This window comes from Heteronotia binoei, chromosome 3 (genome assembly GCF_032191835.1).
Source record: "Heteronotia binoei isolate CCM8104 ecotype False Entrance Well chromosome 3, APGP_CSIRO_Hbin_v1, whole genome shotgun sequence".
Classification (NCBI taxonomy): Eukaryota; Metazoa; Chordata; class Lepidosauria; order Squamata; family Gekkonidae; genus Heteronotia; species Heteronotia binoei.
Genome location: NC_083225.1, coordinates 156,743,466 through 156,760,878, shown reverse-complemented (window position 1 = coordinate 156,760,878; position 17,413 = coordinate 156,743,466). Strand labels below are relative to the sequence as shown.

Here is a 17,413-nt window from a genome sequence, read left to right as displayed (position 1 = left end):
CCCCATGGTTGAAGGCAGGGTACAAATCCAATCTCTTCTCTCTTCTTTTTCTATTCCCATATGAATCTAATCAGCCACTATGGTCATATTGAGAGGCCCTGCTTTGGGTTCCAACACCATCTGAGGTTAGGTAGGTGGCCACTCAAGAAAGGACCTTTTTAGTCATGGCACCAAAATTATGGAATTTCCTCTCCATGGACATTTGCCTGTCCCCTTCTAGTATTGTCTTCTAACAACAGGTGAAGATTTTTTTTTTGTTCCCTGTGGGATCCATCACTGAATTTCATTTACTTCTCATCCTATTCATGTGTTTTGTTTTAATTGTTTCTATGCACAATTGTTTATATACACACACATGTTTTTAATCTTGTCTGCCCATCATATTTATAGCTTTCTATGGCTTATTATCATTGCTTTGGTTTTGGGTTTGTAGTTGATTGTTTTTATGCTGTTGTGTATGTTGTGAACTTTCATTCTTTTATGGTTCATGTTTTTACTGTTTTAATTCTTGAAAACTGCCTCATGAATTTTTAATTTTGAATGTTTTATGTAAATGTTTTAAATAAAATGTCTAATTAAATAAATCTGTATGTGCATCATTTTTAACTTCGTAATTTTGGTATTTTGTCTTAAATTTTCATTGTCCATGCATTTTATTTCTCAATTTCTTTTATTTTTTTAATTTAAGATCCCTGAGGCTTATTTTATTAGAGAACCTTATACTTTCCTCCTTACCAAGGACTTTATTAAGGTATATGTATTATATATAGTGCAGAGAAATTTCACAAGGCTTTAGCTGCATGTCCTCACCAGTTAACATTTTCACATGCATTTCCAGCTACTTGAAATAGGACTGGTTAGTTGGTTAACTGAAGCATGTTTGAAAAGAGAAGCAAAGCTTGTCTACAAAATACTAACACTTGGATGAGTCTGCAGCCTGAGAGAAGAGCACCCGGTGAATTTCCTGGACTTTTTTCATGGCTGACTTGGGATACGCTTGCATTGTCAAGGAGTGTGTTGACCTATCTCTTTGATGCATATTGATTATGACAATCACTCTCCTTTCCCTGCAGGCCATGGAGGCACAGATACAGAACTTTGGACAGACGCCATCTCAGTTGCTTATTGAGCCACATCCGCCTCGGAGCTCTGCCATGCACCTGGTGAGATACAACTGCTTGCTGGGAATTTATTTCCTCTGAATCCGAGGATCCTTTATAGGTCATAAAATACCAATTTAAGTAACACTTTCTCTTTATATGCCCCGAGATCCCCACAAATACTGTACATTTTACTGTGTGGAGAAAAATTGCATCCTACAGTGCCTAGGTGGTTTTTTCTTTCTGTCAGTTGCTGAATTTGTTTGCCAATCCCTTGATTTTTTAATGAGCTCCTATCATCATAAATATGTATTTGATGAATACCATTGTGTGAAATGAAAAGCCTAGAAGATTTTCTTGTGGCAGAGATCATATTGCAAGACAAGAAAGGAAACATTAGGAAATGATTTATGTGATTTATGAACATTGGCTACTTGTCAGAAGTGAGGAATTGTAGTTCAAATCATGTGGGAAACCTCCTGCCCACTCTCTAGAGAGGACACAGTGTGCACTTTAACTTCTATTTGAACTTCCAAATCGTTCCTAATCCATTCTTTTGTGTATTTATTACAGAGAAAAGCATTACTCAGCTAAATTGGAAACAATGAAATCTGTTTCCATTTTTCTCTTGATTGGAACATCTCACTATTTGGAATTTTCTATAAAGCTTGAGTAAATTCTGAAAAATAAAAAGTTCTTCCCCATAGAAACCAGGAGTAATCTTTAAAGTTTTGTTGTTTTACAAAAACAAACAGTATAATACTTTTTCTTTTTTTAATTAGGACCAAAAAGTTGTCACATAAGTAGGGAGCAAGCTTCTGAGTTGCCCCTTATTGTTTGAGTCTGGGTGTTTTGTACAAAAAAGGAAAAGGGGGGGAGGGGAGAAAAAGATTTTGGGGGGCATGATGTAAGTCTGCAGTTCTTCTTTCCCACCCTCATATGCTGTTGCCAAATATACTTTTCTGAAAACCTGAAAGCATGCTTCGTACCCTAACAAATAAAGTGTTGTGGGTTTTGTTTGAATACATGACACTGCTGTACACTGAGTGAAATCACTGGCATATGAAGTCTGTATTGTCCACTCTGATTGGCAGCAGCTCTCTCTTTCACATCTAGGGTTGCCAGGTCCTCTCGCTGTCATGGTGGGAGGATTAGGGGGCATTCCAGGGGTAGGTGGCACATTGTAACATCACTAACATGATGGCATCACTTCAAATCCATAGAGTTTTCAAAAAAGCAGTGTCAGTGCACAGTGTCTCCAGTGCAATGATGTCACCCAAAAGTGATGTCATTGCATTGGGGACGTCGCAAAGGGTGAGATTTTCCTCACCAACCAGTTGGCTGGTGGCAAATCAAAGCCGCGCAAAGTGGGGGGAATCTCGCTGGACCTGGGCGCTGGAAACCCTATTCACGTCACTTAGTACCTGATCTTTTTAATTGGAGACCACAGGGATTGCAAATCAGATGTTCTACCACTGAGCCGCAGCTTAGACCCTCTGTATTTACTAAAAACCAACATGGCAATCTATAATCATAGCATTAGTAATGATTTTTTTGACAATTGAACTTGTTTTCTCTGTAGTGAATTCACAGAATCTTTCATGGTTATTTAAAAAGAGCATACTTCATTATATTAAGGACAAAGCTAATAGAAAATTTAGAAATTACAAGCAGGGAATCACAAGGACTTATGAAGTAGCATCGAATTTCCTCCTCAATCCCCTACCTCCATTTACTCTTCTTTCCATTTCCTGGAAGCCTTTGTAGCCTGTCCACTTTTCCTGATTCATTTTCTTCTTTCCACCTATCAACCAACATAGCAGCTTTCCATCTTCAGCTTTCCTTCCTTTTTCCTTGGAGCCTCTCCCAGGGAAAAATTTAGCTGACTTGTGGGGGGAGGGCGAAACTGAGCCCAGATGTATGGCAGCTGCTAAGGCCAGACTGACCAGCATGAGCATTCTCCAGGAGTTGCTGCCGGGCTTGTCCTTGACGAGTCCTCCATCAGGAAACATAACAGGATGAGGGTGGGACCCTTTCCATGGCTTCCAATTCAAGAAGCCCATTAGTAGACTGAGGCTTTTCTTTTCTAAATAATATCCATACATTCACATATATATGCTGAGCATTTTTCTTATATTGATCAGCTACTTAAATATAAAGGAATTTGTATAGGAATTTAAGAAGAGTCTTGTTTTAGAAAGAAATTAATAATACCTCTGTGTACATGTATTGGTCTATGTACATCTCTGGATTAGGGCCTGTGATGTGTGTCTTTTTTGATAACAGATCTCACTGGCATCCACCCTGATGACAGTCCATATTATAGCTCACTTCAGGGCAAAATGAAATATTATGAGAAACATAGGCTGGGTACGGATGGGCAGCTTGGGGCAGCAGCCTCCCATCTGGAAGTAAGCTAGCAGAAAGAGAAGTGCCCCCGGGGCAGTCAGACAGTGCACGGCCCACTCCCAGAATCGGGACATGCCATGTGCATCCTGGAGGAGCAGTCAGACAGCTCATGCACTTGGTCACTGCTTCCTGGGCACTCCCAAGCCATTCAGATGGTGGGAAAGGCACCCTGGAAGCACTTTACCAATTTTCCACCAATTTGTGGTAGCTTTTCGAGGCGGCAGGAAGACAGGTAAGGATGAGGTAAGGGCAGGAGCGGGGTGGGATCTAGATGTATGCATTTGAATGTACTTTTTTGGTCAAGTCATGGGGCACCCCTGAGGCAGCTTATACTGGCCATCTAGACACAGCCATAAGGTTGCTGTTTTCATATTGCTCTGGCAAAATATAGTACAATTTACTTCATACTGTGATGTCATTACTCTGTGAGATTCACCTCTGCCTAGCCATAAGAAGAGCTTTGTTGGATCAGACTAGCGGACTTTTCAGTGGCTCACCAGTTGCCCATGAGGACTGAAAAACAGGACATAAAGGCCTCCTCCTGTAGTCACTAAAGCTGGTAGCCATTGACAGAAAAAAAAAGTAATTCCTTTATCCCATATTGAAGTATACCCAACAATTTCATTGGGAGAGGGAGAAAAAGTTCTGCATATCCACCTTCTCTATCCTTGCATAACTTTATAAACCTCTGTTGTTCCTGCTTAATTGGCTTTTTTCTAAATGAAAAAGCCCCAGACATTTATTCATAGGAAAAGTGTTCCAGCATAGTAACCACCTTGGTTGCCACCTTCTGCGCTTTTTCTAGCTCTGCAGTATCCTTTTTGAGATATAGCAACCCAACCTGTGCAGTATTCCAAATGAGGCTGCATCACTAATCTACAGCAAAATATTAAAACATTGGCCATTTCATTTGTAACCTCTTTCCCAATTTCTCAGCATGGAGTATTTTTTCCCACCATTGCTGCCCACTGAATTGGCATTTTCATTGAGCTTTCCACTGCAACCCGAAAATCTCTTTGCCTCTCAGTCTCTGACAGGTCATGTTTCATCAGCATATATTTAAAGTTAGAATCCATACATTGTTTGCTGCTAGTGGTGGAGGCAGGAAAATAATCTTCAAGTAAATTGTATTACATGTTATTTCAAGAGATAGGAAAACTTTATACATGGCTGCCTTTTTTGGTCAGCTGCCCATAATTCTTATAACGTTGTTTTTCCCTCAGTGTCATTAAAATCAGCAGGAGTTTTGCTCTTGGCTTCTGGAGAACAATTAAATAAGCGTTAGTGCTGAGCTTCTCCAAGTTATTATTAACCCTCTGTTTTGTGGATAATGTTAACCTTATGAATAACTTGAATGGTGCTTCTGTTTGAGACATTTTTAGTATGTGAAGTATTATAATTATTTCAACGAGATTTGAGATTTCTTTGTTAATGCTGGCTTTATCATTTTGCACCCTGTAATGGTAACCTAATGGACCTTAACCATTCCTCTTCTCTATTTGCCTTGTGTAATTCTCCGATAATACCTTTTTAAAATTTTACTTCCCTGTATTTTGTAGCATAGATGCACAGATAGCATTGTTTCCCCTGTATGTGCAAATATTTCCTGACTTTTTCAACCTTATTTTTCCCTTAGACCTCCTCACTAATTGTGTTATCCCTTCTGTTTTCTTCTGCTCTCTTCTCCTTTCAACAGTGTTTCCTTCCACAGAGTCCACTTATGTTTAAAGATCAGATGCAGCAGGATGTTATAATGGTTCTCAAATTTCCATCAAATTCACCAGTCACCCATGTGGCAGCCAACACCCTTCCCCACCTTACTATTCCTGCCGTGGTAACTGTGACTTGCAGCCGGTTGTTTGCAGTGAATCGGTGGCACAACACAGTAGGTATGTGCTCGTGTACACCTCTGGTGTTGAACAACTTCTGGTTTTCTCCCATATTGTACTAATTCAAATATATCTTTGAAAAATCCATTTAAGTAATACATACTAACACAGAGAGTATTTTCTGTGGTGTCACTCTATACCGATCACATAGGGCTATCCCTTCATGGCCAAACTACATGTACGGTAATTCTGAAATTCCATGACTGGAACTCCTGCTGGTTTTTTTTTTTCCAGCTCGTAGAAGCAGACACGGTGGATACATTATGGATTGAACAACTTATAGTTATAGCACAGACAAAGAGAAGGGGTTAATTTTTTCATCCCTGATTGGAATGCCCCTACTAGAAATAAATTATCCTCCACCAGCACCAAAGCACTAATCCAAAGCCCAAATCCATATCACCCTGTCAGCTGTTTTTGAGGCACAATATGGGCTCTACACATTCCTGTGCCCCTTTCTGCATCAAAGTCCAGGGGTAGGGCATGCTTTGGCTGCTTCCGATGTTAAGGAATAACTATTTTCATATACAGAAAGTCTGAAATGGTGAAAATTAGAAATATGATCATGCTACAGTCCCACCTTGATGAGGAAAAAGAACACTGCTGTGATTCTTAATGAACTGATCTTGTTTTTATTGTTTAGGCCTAAGGGGAGCGCCAGGCTATTCTTTGGATCAAGCTCATCATCTTCCTATTGAAATGGATCCATTGATTGGTATGTCAAAGAATCTAGTGTAAATTGTTTATTTTAAAAGAAATTGTTCAAAGGATTAATTATTCGGCATTTTGTAATGTATTTCATTACAAACAAGACAACTACAGCCAACAGTAATTAACATCCACCCCAATTTTATGAAGGTAAATATACAATTATAATGATCACAGAAATCAAAATGTGAGAACACGAGAAACTCTTGCTGAGTCAGATGAGGGTTGATTCAGTCCAACAGAGCATGTAGTTTTGTTTTGTTGGGGTTGGGGGGGGGGGCTGATTTTGTCTCAAGCATCTAGTATCAGAAGGGTTTTCATCTGAACATGGAAGTTCCATTCAGCAGTCAGGGATATTCACTGTTGATAGAACTATCCTCTGTGGATGTCCATTATATCCCTTTTAAACCAGTAACCACACTTCATCTTAATGCAGGGAATTTTATGAGTTTATTATGCACTGTGTATATTTTGTCTGCCTTGAATTAACTGCAAGTCAATTTCTTTGGGTGACCTTCAAGAGTCTGTGTTCTGCTTTTTCTATAAAATTCAGTTCTATAAATCATTAGCATATCCTCCCTTGACTTTTTCTAATAACAAAAACATCCCAAATACTTCAGCCTTTGTCTAGACATGCCCTATCCCTTAAAGCACTTGTGTATCATCATAGTGCAATATTACACTGCCATTGTGAACTTTTGCATTGGAACAACAGCATTTAATTGGCCTTGTTATGTAAGTACGAGTTACTCTGGCCATATATGAGGTTACTCACACATTTTAAGCATCACACAAGCAGATTGAAATGGAGCAAAATGGCAGTGGAGTAGGGACTGACTCCAAACTTGCATCCTACCTCAAAGTGGAACCAGACCTCCTTAGCCTTCAAAACATGGCCCGGAAAAGTACAGATCTTTGTTTCCACAGCACCCCTTTGTGGCTCTGTTGACCCACTCTAGTTCATTCCCCAATACAGTTCTGAGTATACAAGAAAAGAAGCTTCATGGAATAATATTATTAAAGAATGAAGAATATATTGTAATGTGTGATAAGAACTGAGACTGTTTTTTATACTAATATCTACTTATTTGGTCTCATTTATTTGGCCATTGGACATATGAAGCATTATGCCCCTGCCTATTAGTCGGAAGATCTAAACTGCCACATGATTACTTACCATATAGTGGATACTTGTATGATGGCTCTGACAACCAAGAGAACCTCTCCTGTACAAATCACCAATCATGCAATAGGCTATACTTTAACATGCCCTCCACTTCCATTTCACCACTGGTAAAAGAACAGCAAGATCTCTAAGCATATAATGCATTATGGCTTTGTGAGCCTCCATAAATTTCATGGCATGAGGGCAGTAGTCATGTGATCCTACTCTCAAAGACAGGGAGGGCACTGGGTAATATGGAGTTGTACCCTGAAAGAGTATTCCCTAGGATGAGCCAGTGTGTGGATCTTAAGATGGAGAAGTTATTTCCTCTGGTTCAAGTTGACCAGTAGCCCTAGAAGTTCTTTAGTTTCCTGGAGCTTGACATAGTTGCTTGAATTATCTGGAGCTATTTGATCTGACATCACCTTAAACTCATGAAGCTGCCACATGCTGAGTCCAACCCTTGGCCTATAAAAGTATACTCTGACTGGCATCAGAGTCTCTTGTGGAATTCTTTCACCATCAGAAAAAGAGGTGTGGGAACTCTCATGAGGGAAATGAAGGAGGAAAACATGGGTGCCCCACATAAACTTTTAAACTTTTTTTGAGGATTTTGCTTCCATGAAGAGGTTCCATAACTCCATTCTACTGTGGTCCCCCAGAAAAAAGCCCTGGCCCATTGTCTGATACTTTTAACTAGAGATGTCAAGAACTGAATAAAGGACCTTTTGCATACACAGCTCATGTACCATTGAGTCACAGCCCGCTACCCAAAGAGCACCTTTTTTGTGCTTAAATTTGTGTGATTGGATGGTCCTGTCTTTGGGAGTGGATAACAAGTTTTATCTCTCTGAAGTCTAGAATGCTCCCTATCCCCCAAAATCACAATAACATATTTCATGAAATCAGCATAAATAGACCTATATGTTAGATTTCATAAATACTTATGTACACGCACAGTTCAATGAAAGTTAAATCTTTTCATTTCTTCCAAAAATTAAATAATAGAGAAGTACTAAAACAGATAGCTTCTAAATATTGGTTCATGTGTTTTGTTTTTCACTTTTCTGAAGCCAATAACTCTGGAGTAAACAAACGGCAAATCACGGACCTTGTAGATCAAAGCATTCAAATCAATGCTCATTGCTTTGTGGTCACAGCAGATAATCGCTACATTCTTATCTGTGGTTTCTGGGACAAGAGCTTTCGGGTCTATTCTACAGAAACAGGTAAACCATGTACCCAATGTCTAAATTACTATGCCCATGTGAAATATTACCCAGATCTGATAAACAAGCTATTATATAACTGGCTACTTTTAAATGTAGCACAGTCAGTGCTGTTTGTTTATGCTGCATGTGAAGAACTAGTTTGAATAGTCACCTTGAGATAGTCGGTTTGAAAAGGAAAAATGAAGTGATGAGAGTAAAAGCATGTATACCTGGGTAGATCCAATCATCATCATCCCAAGGAGGCTTCCTCCAACTTATGTGGATTGTCTTCTAATGAAAGAGCTGCTCATGTTGGAAGAAGCCTCTTTAGACTCAGGGAAGACCTTAAACTTGAGCCACAAAGAAAGGTGGGGTATAAATATTGTGATAAATAAAGAAACTTTGCTCAGGATACAGGTAAAATCCATCTCACCAATACTGTGATATTTGGAAGTAATTGGGGAGGAGGTGTACACAACTGCTTTTTAAACACCCCTGAATTTACGGAACAGTATGCATGTTTCATTTGAGAGGTGCAGAAAGGAAAATACTCAAAAAAGTTAGCACCACTGGAAGTTTCACTTTCACTAGCTTCTGTTCTAAACTTCAAATTACTATTCAACTTAGATAAGCCTGCTGGGAGAAGCTAGTGAGAGAAAAACTCTCTGAAATAGGCTAGTACATATGAGCAGGTATGTGGGCATTGTGCTTCTGTAACTCTGCAACATCCCTGGGAAGGTAATTGCATAGTGGCCCTGGTCCTTGAAACAGGGAAGCTAGCAGGAGACTTCTGAAGCAGCTGGAGTGAGAACCACAGGTCATTGAGGGGTACATATAAGATTTTAGGATATAAGAAAAGAGGAAGAAAGCCAAATTAAATTCCTCCTTGCTAATGCTAAGAATGGTGGTTATAGAGGTGCAAACAGTACATTTAGGGTTCCATTGTATGCAGCCAGCCTCTCAGTTGTTCTTTCAGTTCAAGCTGTAGCATCCCAGCTATTCTCTGCTGTTTGCCTACTTCAATAATAAATGGTCTTCTTCCTTTTCTCATTTTAAGCATGGTAAGTTTATTGTGACTTTTGTTAGTTCCTTTGGCTCTGATTGTTAGGCAAGAGTTACGAGCTCTTCCTGGCTTTGAGTGCTGTTTCATTTCTTGCATACAGCCCAGTTTTTCCAAGGGTGAGCTGCTGAGCTTATGTCCAGCCCTGTGGCAACCTTTTCAAATAATAGGAGAATGCCTCAAGACTTTTAATACCAAATGAACAAGAAAACCTGAGGCAGAAGCGAATGTGTGAAGCCTTAATGTTAAAAGCATTTAAGTCATGTCAGACTAACCTGATCTCTTTTTTTGAGAAAGTGACTACCTTTCTGGATCAGGGAAATGCTGTAGACATCATTTATCTTGATTTCAGTAAGGCTTTTGATAAGGTTCCACATACTATCCTTGTTGACAAGTTGGTAAAATGTGGTTTGGATTCTGTTACCGTTAGATGGATCTGTAACTGGTTGACAAGTTGCACCCAAAGTGCTTGTGAATGGTTCTTCATCCTCTTGGAGAGGAGTGACAAGTGGAGTCCCTCAAGGATCTGTCCTAGGCCCTGTTTTGTTCAACATCTTTATAAATGATTTGGATAAAGGAATATAGGGAATGCTTATTAAGTTTGCAGATGATACTATTGCAGATGATATTGAGAGGGGTTGCAAATACAGTAGAAGACAGAAACAGGATACAGGATGACCTTGACAGGCTGGAAAACTGGGCTAAAGCCAATAAAATGAATTTTAACTGGGATAAATGTAAAGTTCTGCATTACGGTAGGAAAAATCCAATGCATAGTTATCGGATGGGGGAGACTTGTCAGCAGTAGTATGTGCAAAAAGGATCTAGGGGTCTTAATGGACCATACGCTGAACATGAGTCAACAGTGTGATGCAATGGCTAAAAAGACAAATGCAATTTTGGGCTGTATCAACAGAAGTATAGTGTCCAGATCACGTGAAGTGATGGTATCGCTTTACTCTGCTCTGGTGAGATCTCACCTGGAGTATTGAGTTCAGTTTTGGGCACCACATTTTAAGAAGGATATAGAAAAGCTGGAACAGGTCCAGAGGAGGGTGACGAAGATAGTAAGGGGTCTGGAGACCAAGTCCTATGAAGAAAGGTTGAAGGAGCTGGGCATGTTTAACCTGGAGAGGAGGCAGCTGAGAGATGATATGATCACCATCTTCAAGTACTTGAAGGGCTGTCATATAGAGGAGGGTGTGGAATTGTTTTCTGTGGCCCCAGAAGGTAGGACCAGAACTAATGGGTTGGAATTAAATCAAAAGAGTTTCCGTCTCAACATTAGGAAGAACTTCCTGACCATTAGAGTGGTTCCTCAGTGGAACAGGCTCCCTCAGGAGGTGGTGGGCTCTCCTTCCTTTAAACAGTTTTTTAAACAGAGGCTGGATGGCCATCTGACAGCAATGAAAATCCTGTGAATTTAGGGGGAGGTATGTGTGAGTTTCCTGCATTGTGCAGGGGGTTGGACTTGATGACCCTGGAGGTCCCTTCCAACTCTATGATTCTATGAAACAAATTTCGAGTGCTGGAAAATGAACACTTAATGCCAGCAGTTAATGTTGATTTTCTGGTACTTTCAGTGTACAGACTGCTTTACAGACCTTTTTGTTTGGCCTGTCAACAGTCCTATTTAAATGGATGGTTTTCAACACAATAAAAGAGCTATAAAGCCAAAATCAGGGGGTTTGGTCATGTGTTGGACTTATATATTTTATTTGTTTGTCTGCTTGACCTCTTTTTACAATTTTTCAGCAATTAGATTTACTGATTGTATACTATTATGTTTCTGGTTCAAAAAAGTTTTGAAATTAAATTAAAATGGATAGTTAATATTTTCACTCTGTTCATGAAGAACTAAACCTGCAATGTAGCATTTTGCCAATGGATGCTGTGTTCATAGCTGAGCAGATCTAGCACTCTAGCCTCTCAGCCACAGTCTAGAGCATCCTACCTCAAATGCTATTATAATAATTTTATTTGGCTTTGCATTTTTTTCTTTTTAATTAATTTTTTTCCACTGCATTTTTTCACCTTGGTATCCCAAAGCAGCTTACAAAATAGTTTAAATAAATGGGAAACAAAATAATACAAAACACCTAATCCCAGTCTAATCCTAGATGTGCTGGCCTGGCTCGCTCAGGACCACAGGTGACAAACCAAGAATTGCCCTTTGGCCATACCTTGGCTAAATCCCTGAAGCAGGAGGAATGGAAGCTCAGCCCAGATCTCATTCGACTGGCAAAGGAATGTCTTTCTTTGAAAATATACAAGGTTGCTAAATACAGTATATAAAAAAATGGAAAAGATAATACGTGTGGCACAGTGGCTTGCAGACGGAGACTGGAATCATTTTTAAGTTCACTCAGAGCCTTTTTATTGGTACTTTTGTGGTGTTTAAACATGCTTGCTTCCATTGTTATGTATAAAGTTTCCAAATGTGACCATCAGTAACACAGGCTTTTCTTGTATTGTAGGCAAACTAACTCAGATTGTGTTTGGCCACTGGGATGTAGTCACTTGCCTTGCCAGATCGGAATCTTATATTGGTGGGGATTGCTACATAGTATCTGGGTCTCGTGATGCAACATTACTGCTGTGGTATTGGAGTGGCCGGCATCATATTATTGGTGACAATCCAAATAGCAGTAAGTATTCACTATGGGCAAATTTGTAAATCTGGTTTATGTTTCTTCCTTAAAGTTCAGTCTCAATATTAAAATGTAAAGATGGTGACTCTGCAACCATCACTCAATAATCATAACTTAGTGCACATGCAAGTTTGTTTAGGTCCTTTAAACAGTAAACAATATGTTAGAAACTATTGATTTGTAAAGAATATAGAATATCAGCATACCAGTAATAATGAAGCTTAGGGCCCTGACCTAGACAGTCCAGGAAAGTCCAGTCTCATCAGATCTCAGAAGCTAAGCAGGGCCGACCCCGGCATGTACTTGGATGGGAGACCTCCAAGGAATACCAGGGCTAGGATGCAGGGACAGGAAATAGCAAACCACCTCTCTGAATGTCCAAGCTCCACTAGGGGTTGCCAGAAGTCAACCATGACTTCCAGGCATGCGCATGTACACACACACACACACAATACTCACACAAATGATGAGGCCTGACAGAAGTTATATTCAAGATCCATCATTTAAGCTTTTCCAAACTCTGTCCAAAGTTACACAGTTAAGCCACAATAATAAAATTGTACATATGACTTTACTAAAATCAGTGGAACTATTTGAACTCAGGTGTTTTGAGGGCTGCCATTGCTGATTCTGCTGCAACACTGATCTGTTGGCACCTATTTTTACTTTTGGTGGGAGTGTGTATCTAGGAATGCTTTTTTTACAGTAGGCACCCTTCTGAGTCATCACCTCTATATGCATCACATATCCAGGTTGTCTGATGGCTCAGGGGGTGAGTCTATGCTAGGGCTCACTTTTCCTTAGCAGGTCTTTGCAAGGAACCTCAGTGTAGCAGAGGGGAAGGGGGTTAGCATTCACCCTATTCCTTCTCCCCCATTGCCTCCAGCTGCTTCCTGTCTGTTTCTGGAAACTTCCTGGCTCTATGTTGGTTCATTCCCACTCTCTTTCTTTACTGCCACTGCTCATTGTCCCCAAATGACCCCCGAAGGTGAGACAGTGAACTCCCCATCAGCAATAAGGTGGAGGCAGAGCCAGCCCCGACACCAGGCTTACTCTTCACTGTTAGGCTGTAAAGTATTTCTTTACTAATGATAATGTTCTTGTTACTGTAATATAAAATAGCCATGAAGTATGGGAATCCACTCTTTCCTATTATTTGTATGATCTCATTAGCTGACAAGCAAGGCAGAATAGCATATTTGTTGGATTATATATAAAGTAAGGTCTCAGAATATTATTAACCAAGAAAGGAAGTGTATTCTTTAACCAGTCCCGTATATGAACCAAAAATAAATGGATATCTCTTTATCAGTATTCTATTACTGCTGGAAGTCCAGGAGGAGAAGACTGTTTGCTTTCTGTATTTTTAGCATCAACTAATCCAGGGGTGGCCAACGGTAGCTCTCCAGATGTTTTTTGCCTGCAACTCCCATCAGCCCCAGCCAGCATGGCTAATGTCTGGGGCTGATGGGAGTTTATGATGGGAATTTATGATGGATTTATAGAATCCATTGTATAAATCACAATATAATTTAGCCAAAATTAAACACCTTTTTGTCCCACAAATTTCAGCTGAAAAGTTAAGGATATATCTGACTCTCTACTCAGGCATTCATGATCCTCTCTGGATTGATTATTTCCCTAAGATTTTTTTTTGGAGGGGAGGTATTTTAAATTAAGAAATGTTCTTATGTGCTGGCTGGCAACTATCCATCTTTATAGGATGGCTTTTCAACACTTTAAGGAAAACAAGAATCAAATATTTTCCGTACCGTTCTCTGCACTGTGATTTGACATAGCATACTACCAGGAAGAGATTATGCGGGTACCATTTTTTATTTTATTTATTTACAAAATCTATGCCCCACCTTTCTGCCATTATAAGGGTCACAAAAGTGTCTAACCAAGTAAAATCAGACATAATAAAACATGTACTTAAAACCATGCAAAAATGTATTAAAAAGGTAAAGGTAGTCCCTGTGCAAACATTGAGTCCTTCCTGACCCATGAGATGACATCACGTCAGACTTTTTACAGTTTGCCATGGCCTTCCCCAGCAAGCTGGATACTCATTTTACTGACCTCGGCAGGATGGAAGGCTGAGTCAACCTTGAGCCAGCTACCTGAACCCAGCTTCCACCGGGATCGAACTCAGGTCATGAGCAGAGAGCAGAAAGAGGGGGGTCACTAAGGGAACAGCAAACAAAATAAAAAAAGGCTTCACCCACTGGTGGAAGACAGAACAGATGAGTCTTTGTGGGGAGACAGTTCCAGAGTTTTGGTGCCACAATAGTGAAGGCCCTCTCCCAGCGGGGACACCAGCAGGGCCTAGAAGATGACCATAGTGGTTGAGTAGATTTGTAGTATTATCACCAACTAATTTTGCCACCCTCTGTTGCTGCTGTCAATGTTAGTCTGTGACTTCTTATTCATTAGATCACCCCACATTTCACCACCAGCTTCCATTTGATGCCAATCCACAATGGACATATTTGATTGCAGCACGGCTATGTTCTGTAGTAAATTTCAACAGGAAAGCACAGTGTTAAAGCAACAGCACAGTTGTATAAAGAAACATTTCTAACATCTGCATTTTTTGAACATTCTGTACTTTTACTGCCATGAGATTAGGGCTTATTTTGTAAGAAAAATGAAAGTGAGATGTACAGTGTAGGTTAAATCCAATTAGTTAACATCTTTAAAATGAATCTCTAGGAAGATGCAGATGATATTTTCAGAAAAGGATTAGTTTCTCAAAAGCTGTCATCTGGAGACACAGATAAGATATTTTATATCACAAACCATAAGGAGGTAAGGAATTCAAAAGAAAAATGTCAGGTTACAGTAATTACGTGGGCTAGGTGCTTGACTTTCTAATGATCCTTTAAGCTGAAAGACAGTTAATTATCAATTTCAGCTTCAGTGCATCCAATTACCAAGAGGAACTTCAGTTGTTTCAGAAAATCATATAAAGAAGGATCATCCCTTTTCTTATTTTTTTAATCAACACTTGCTAATCATATAATTAGAAACCTCACATATATGTCATATATACATAGCTACATACACATGGACTTCACCTTGCTGCTTTTAATAATTTCTAAAAATAACTAAATTACATGAGAGTACACAGTGGAGATGAGCCCTTGCTAATTTTGCAAGGCAGTCATGAAACAGGTCATGTTCACTGGAATTCTGCAGACATTTGTAATCCTTCTTACATTTGAAATTTTACAGCAGAAAACAGCTTTAATTTTTGAAGTAACATCTGGCAGGTTAGATATTTTATAGATACCAATGATTGTACCCAATCATAAATTCTATGGTTGTCAGTGCTTTTTTTTTCTGGCGGAATATGGCAGAATGCAGTTCCAGAACTTCTTTGGGGAAACAACATTCTCAAAAAATGTGTAAAAGTTCATGAGGGGCTTCCATGTTTCTCCTTCATTTCCCTCTTGAGAGTTCCAGCAACTCTTTTTTTCAGAAAAAATACCCTGATGGTAGTAACCCTTCAATCTGGCGTTGTAATTTCTTTTCTTTTTTAAAACCAAAATAGAGCTGCCTGGGATCCACAAACCATGTGATCAAGTAGGAATCTATTAGCTGCTAAAACAAGCCCTATCTAGATTTTCAGCACCTCTTTTCATTTCTGTGTCAGTGTAAAGACTTCGACTATGAGAACTCTGTGCAGGGACAGTGTATATTATGAGGTTCACTGCCTTGGAGGACATGCCATGATGATATCCTGAATTGCTTTGTTGTGAATGAAACAGTAACTATTTGTAATTGGAGAAAAACAGTTTTTATAATGCCAGTTTCTAAATTCCTTCTTTGGGGAGCGGGGTGAGGGGGAGCTTACCTTGCCTGAGCTTGATTTGCATCTTTTCTCTTCTACATTTCTGTCCTTTTCATTAGATAACTTACTATAATTATTTTTTTAATATTTTTTCTTCTTAAGTCTGTTTCAAACCAAGAGACTCTGGCTGTGAAAAAATGTCTTAGTCTTTAAAGAGATCCCTAAATAGCTAGAACTGCAAGAATGTAAGGGACAGATGTTTTCTTCTGAAACAGACACAAATTCAGAAACTAATTTGGAAGTGATAAAAATTAATTTGCACACTTTAATTGGAACCGTCTCCCTGCATGAAAAGGCGGAGAATGGAGCCAGCAGCTTGTGCTGAGAGCTGATTGAATTTTTTGTCATGTAGGTATGCTGGACTTGGCCGCTTATCCTCTTGAGCCTATCTGTGCAATATATTGCGTTCAGTCTTTGACTGGTGTTCTTTAAAAGGATCAATGCTATTCCTGTTGTGTCCCTAGAGCCTGAAATTTCATTGATCTTGGGACTTGACATTTCTCATTACATACCAGATAGTCACCAGAGGTGTGAGTTACATTGCTTTTCCTTGCCATGTTTGCACGGAATGCGCACTCTTACCACACTGTGTTGACTAGCCCAAAGCTCAGTAAATATCCCTTAAAGGCACTAAAGTGCATTTTCTCTCACTTGACATATTTTACATATGCTTAAAGGGAATGTTCAGTACTTCAGTAAATGACTGTGGCAATCTTCCCTGTGTGTGGAAATTACTGAATGTGTCTGTAAGGAATTCCAGGGAGAGAGTCACATTGATTTTATGAAAAATACTTCTGTAGGCATTTAAAGTCACTTGTACACAAATATTTCAAATCTAAAAGACTCTCTAAATTAACTAGGAGAAGATTTAAAATATTGATTGCATCTCTATGTTTGTAAGCCTTTGGACTCCAGGTTACTGCAAAGTGAGCTTAGGTGTGCTGTAGCCTTGGTTTCAAACCTAAACCCACTGCCTGTAATGTAGTTCCTCTCATATCATATGGAAAGTGTATCAGCTTAGCTCAGAGTAAGAGGGTTAGGAATAATTTCACATATATAAATTCTACAATTTTTTTTTTTTAAAGCATGCACAGTGGGGCCCACCAATAATTGTAGTTTAACAGCCCTAAAATTAGAAGAACATAAGAGAAACCATGCTGGATTAGATCAATGGCCCATCTAGACCAACACTCTGTGTTACACAGTGACCAAAACCCAGGTGCTATCAGGACGTTCGTTAGTGGGGCCAAAACTCCAGAAGCCCTGCTATTGTTACTCCCCAAGTACCAAGAATACAGAGAATCACTACCCCAGACATAGTGTTCCATCTATACCTTGTGGCTAATAAACACTGATGGACCTCT

The 17,413-nt window shown here is 39.4% G+C and overlaps 1 protein-coding gene across 8 annotated transcripts in view; it reads left to right on the top strand.

The window, feature by feature from the left end:
• Nucleotides 1–17,413, top strand: part of NBEA (neurobeachin) — a 581,951-nt gene that overhangs the window by 540,925 nt on the left and 23,613 nt on the right. For 4 of the 8 annotated variants that reach the window (XM_060234692.1, XM_060234689.1, XM_060234687.1 and 1 more), the window contains 6 exons: nt 689–751; nt 1,074–1,163; nt 5,206–5,398; nt 6,042–6,113; nt 8,345–8,500; nt 12,020–12,190. In XM_060234692.1, coding sequence (XP_060090675.1) covers nt 689–751; nt 1,074–1,163; nt 5,206–5,398; nt 6,042–6,113; nt 8,345–8,500; nt 12,020–12,190 — 745 coding nt within the window. The remainder of the gene's footprint in view (nt 1–688; nt 752–1,073; nt 1,164–5,205; nt 5,399–6,041; nt 6,114–8,344; nt 8,501–12,019; nt 12,191–17,413) is intronic. The other 4 variants (XM_060234693.1, XM_060234690.1, XM_060234688.1 and 1 more) reach the window with 3 other exon arrangements.